Source organism: Protobothrops mucrosquamatus, unplaced genomic scaffold (genome assembly GCF_001527695.2).
Source record: "Protobothrops mucrosquamatus isolate PMUCROS unplaced genomic scaffold, P.Mucros_1.0 scaffold1749, whole genome shotgun sequence".
Classification (NCBI taxonomy): Eukaryota; Metazoa; Chordata; class Lepidosauria; order Squamata; family Viperidae; genus Protobothrops; species Protobothrops mucrosquamatus.
The window spans coordinates 20507-24193 of NW_015387890.1; the positions used below are offsets into that span (position 1 = coordinate 20507).

At 39.9% G+C, this 3687-nt stretch overlaps 1 protein-coding gene across 1 annotated transcript in view; it reads left to right on the forward strand.

Moving 5' to 3' along the window:
- Positions 1–3687, forward strand: part of SPPL3 (signal peptide peptidase like 3) — a 25542-nt gene that overhangs the window by 1247 nt on the left and 20608 nt on the right. Inside the window, exon 2 of the mRNA XM_015823032.2 lies at positions 1580–1668. Coding sequence (XP_015678518.1) covers positions 1590–1668 — 79 coding nt within the window. The 5' untranslated portion in view covers positions 1580–1589. The remainder of the gene's footprint in view (positions 1–1579; positions 1669–3687) is intronic.

Genomic DNA, 3687 nt, shown 5'->3' on the forward strand with positions numbered 1-3687 from the left:
ATTTTAATTTTATTTATCACATTTAGAAACCGCCCATCTCCCTCACAGAGGCCTCCGGGCAGCGTATGAGTAAAATATTAACACCATCTGATAAGAGTTCTTAGCTGAACTGCCTTGTCTGTAAACTTAGCAGATCTGCTCACGATGTATACATTAGCCCAGGAGGAAATAGGACTGTCTACAATTCAGGCCCCAATGGGCCGTTCTTTCAAGTAGGAATTATAAATATCTAAGCCTAAAAAGGCACACAGTTGATAATCAAATAAATGTGGGGCAACACATATACAGATCTTCTCATGATATCACAAGTAACGGAAATGCTCGTATTTGGCCATGGAATCCAACCACTCAAATCTTGCTCTTCTTAGGTATTGTGTCAAACTTATTGACTGGTGTTTTTTGGTTTGGAAAGTGGTTTTGTTTTTAGCCAACCAATTTAAAGATCAGGTTTTTTGCCAATAACTTCATGTCTGTTTAGAAACTGATAACTAGGACTCTGCATGGGAGGCAGTTGAGATAGCATTGGATGGAAAACCCATGCTGTAAAATAAGTTTAGTACAGGTAATCCCCGAGTTACGAGTGTTCACTTAACGCTCGTTCAAAGTTACACGACTTTTCACTCGGACAGAGTGGAGGATTTATAGTTTTTGCAGTCATTTACCCAACACAGAGGCATGGGCAAATAAATCATTTTTTAAAAAAGCTCAGTGAGGGCTGACAACAGGTAGCAAAAAAATTATCTATGGAGATTCTCAATCATTCGAGGACATGGTTGTCCCAAAGGTGCCTTATCTGTATTGGGTAAAGACTATTCCTCAATAGGTGAAAGAATCTACTTATCCAAGATGTTTCTCATCCAGCAGCCAGTTATATGTCACACTTTTATTTTTGCTGAATACCACCACTTTTAGATTTTGTTTTAGTGATGTTTAAAGAGCACATGGTAGGTTTTTTAGCTTTTGCAGCATTCTTCTCAGGACTACTTGGGAATCTGCCATCAGAACCGTACTGTCAGCATATAAGAGTATATTAATACATTTATCATGCATCTTTGACATTTGAGTGTCTAGAGCATCATGGGATGTTGTCATAGGTCTAGAACCCTACCCTGTCTAATATCTTTATTAGAGTAAGCGTACTCTAAGTTAGAGAATCATTTACACCAATACACACTGGGTGTTTGAACAGAGCCTTAAACAGGAGTAAGAGTAAACTCCAATTTTTAGTTCATTGTTTTGCTCCCCTTTCTATATAGCAAACCTAGAAAAAATGTCTTTGGAAGGATGCAGATCTTCAATAAAAACAAAAATAACTCTTGTGCATAAGAAGGTTTTGATGAATTATGCTACTAAATCTGATTCCGTGATTGCTAGCATTTACATTGCTAGAATTTCATAATTTTCTGCATAATTGATTTTTGTTAATACATTTACTATTTGTGCAAGGTGCTTGGAAAATTCTACCAAAAATAAAAATAAACATGTTTTGATTATTGCACTGATATTCCATTTAAGGACGCCAAAGTCATGGCCCTTCCAGATGTAAAGCAGATATTTTGCATGTGCTCCTTCTCCGCAGGTCCCTGAACATGGACTTTGAGAATCAAGACAAGGAAAAGGACAGCAACAACTCGGCTGGACCCTTCAATGGCGGCAGCACCAATAACAGTAAGATGCTTCCTTCAAAGGCCAGCTTTCAGCAGAGATAACAACGCTACTTTTGGGGGTAGACTGCAACTAGCACTGGCCGTTTCCCACAATTGGCCAATCCAGCTTTCAGGGTAGCCTTGCTGAAAGAAATGGGACTGAGGCCCTTTCTGCAAAACTGGGATGTTTAAAAATCTTCTGTTAATGGAAAGGGCCAGGGTTTTCTCCGATAGGAATTAAGGTTAGGCTCTCCCAAGGTATTTTTCGACTGCAGCCAGTCTTTTCAGCTGGGTTAGGAGGGCCCAGGTCTGTCTCCAAGGAGCCTTCCGTGTTGCCCAGCTCTACAAAAAGTGTATAAAAAGGAAAAGACTCCAGATTTTTTTTTTGTCCAAAGTGAGAAACACAGAAAACAAGGAACAGCTTAGTTGAATGTTTCTTTTCAAATAGTGCTGGCATATGCAAGATACAAAAACGAGCTGCTTTGTGAAAAGGGGAAGATAATAAAAGGAAGGCCACAATGACACACTCCAAATAAAAGTCAGAGAGGTGATCACAGGTTGTGTAAAGTTCAGCATCGGCAGAAGCAACCAGAGTGCCGGTGAGTCCCAGAAGCTGCTGATGAGATGTTTTTAGGAGGATCCAGACTCTGAGTTAAGCCATCTGGCAGAGTGAGGTCAGTGAAAGCTTATCGCTTAGTCCTGTGGTTTGTCCATTTTTGTCCTCTGTTTCCCACGTTAGTGGTCTAGGCCAGGGGTAGGCAACCTCGGCTCTTTCATGACTCGTGAACTTCAACTCCCAGAATTCCTGAGCCGGCTTGGCTCAGCTTGGAAACCTCTCCCTTTCCCCTCAGCATGGCTGGCTCAGGAATTCTGGGAGTTGAAGTCCATGAGTCATAAAAGAGCCAAGGTTGCCTACCCCTGGTCTAGACAGTAAAAATGACTGCATGATTGGGCCCTCCTATAATAAATCACACATTTTAGGAGCATGTTGAGGAATTAAAATGAAATTTAGCCCATTCGGGTTACCTTGCAAGAACTAGACATGTAGAACAATATCAAGGTTTTATAAATCTTTTACTACCTTTCCTGGTAACAATTACATTCGCCCGGCACTGATGCAATTGATCTAAAATTATGCATTTCTAATATATGTTAATAATGGTTATTTCATTTTGAAGTAGCAGTTCAATTGTCTATAAAATATAGATGAAATGTTTTCAAGAACATTACCCTGTTCTTGGAAGCTACAAGTAATACAATACAATGCATCATTACTTCAAAGAAAGGCCTATGAAATGTACTGGGGTTCATTCCAGTTTTAATAATTTTAATTTAAGACAGTGGCCCCCAACCTTTTGGGCACCAGGGACCGGTTCAGTGGAGAAAGGTTTTTCCGTGGACTGGAGAGTACGTGTTTTCGGGTGCTGCCTGCATCCTGCTTGCTTGCACGGCTCGGTTTCTGCCATGCCGTGGCCCAGTGCCAGTCCACGGACTGGGGGTTGGGGACTCCTGGTTTAAGAGATGTTGGTGGTATATAAATAGATTAGTGCAAAGTATTGAACTGTCTCCTATTGGACTGTGACCTTTTTTAGTTATTAGAATTTTAAATAAAAGCATTGAAACTACAGTATTAACAATTAACAGATTTAGAATAAAAATAATCATGAACTTCAAAGTGAATAAAACCTTCTCAGGCTGGATTAAAAAGTCAACTACAAAGCCGGATTTGCTTAATGATCCCAGCGATTCACTTCATCGTGAAAATGGTCACCATAAATGAAATTTAGGAAAACAGCCATAAAATTGGGTCTGGTCACGTGAGGTGTCACCTAACAACCACTGAACAACCACATTGCTTAGTGACTGAATTTCTGCTCCTGATGGTGGCCATAAATCAAGGACTATCTGTATTATATTTCTTGTTTCTCTCCTCTTCTGAATATTTCCTATTTGCATTTTAAAAATATGCATATCTAGTTTGCCACTTTAGCTTTATTTGTTTGTGTGGCATCAAGAGGATTGTGGCTCTTGTGAGATGCCA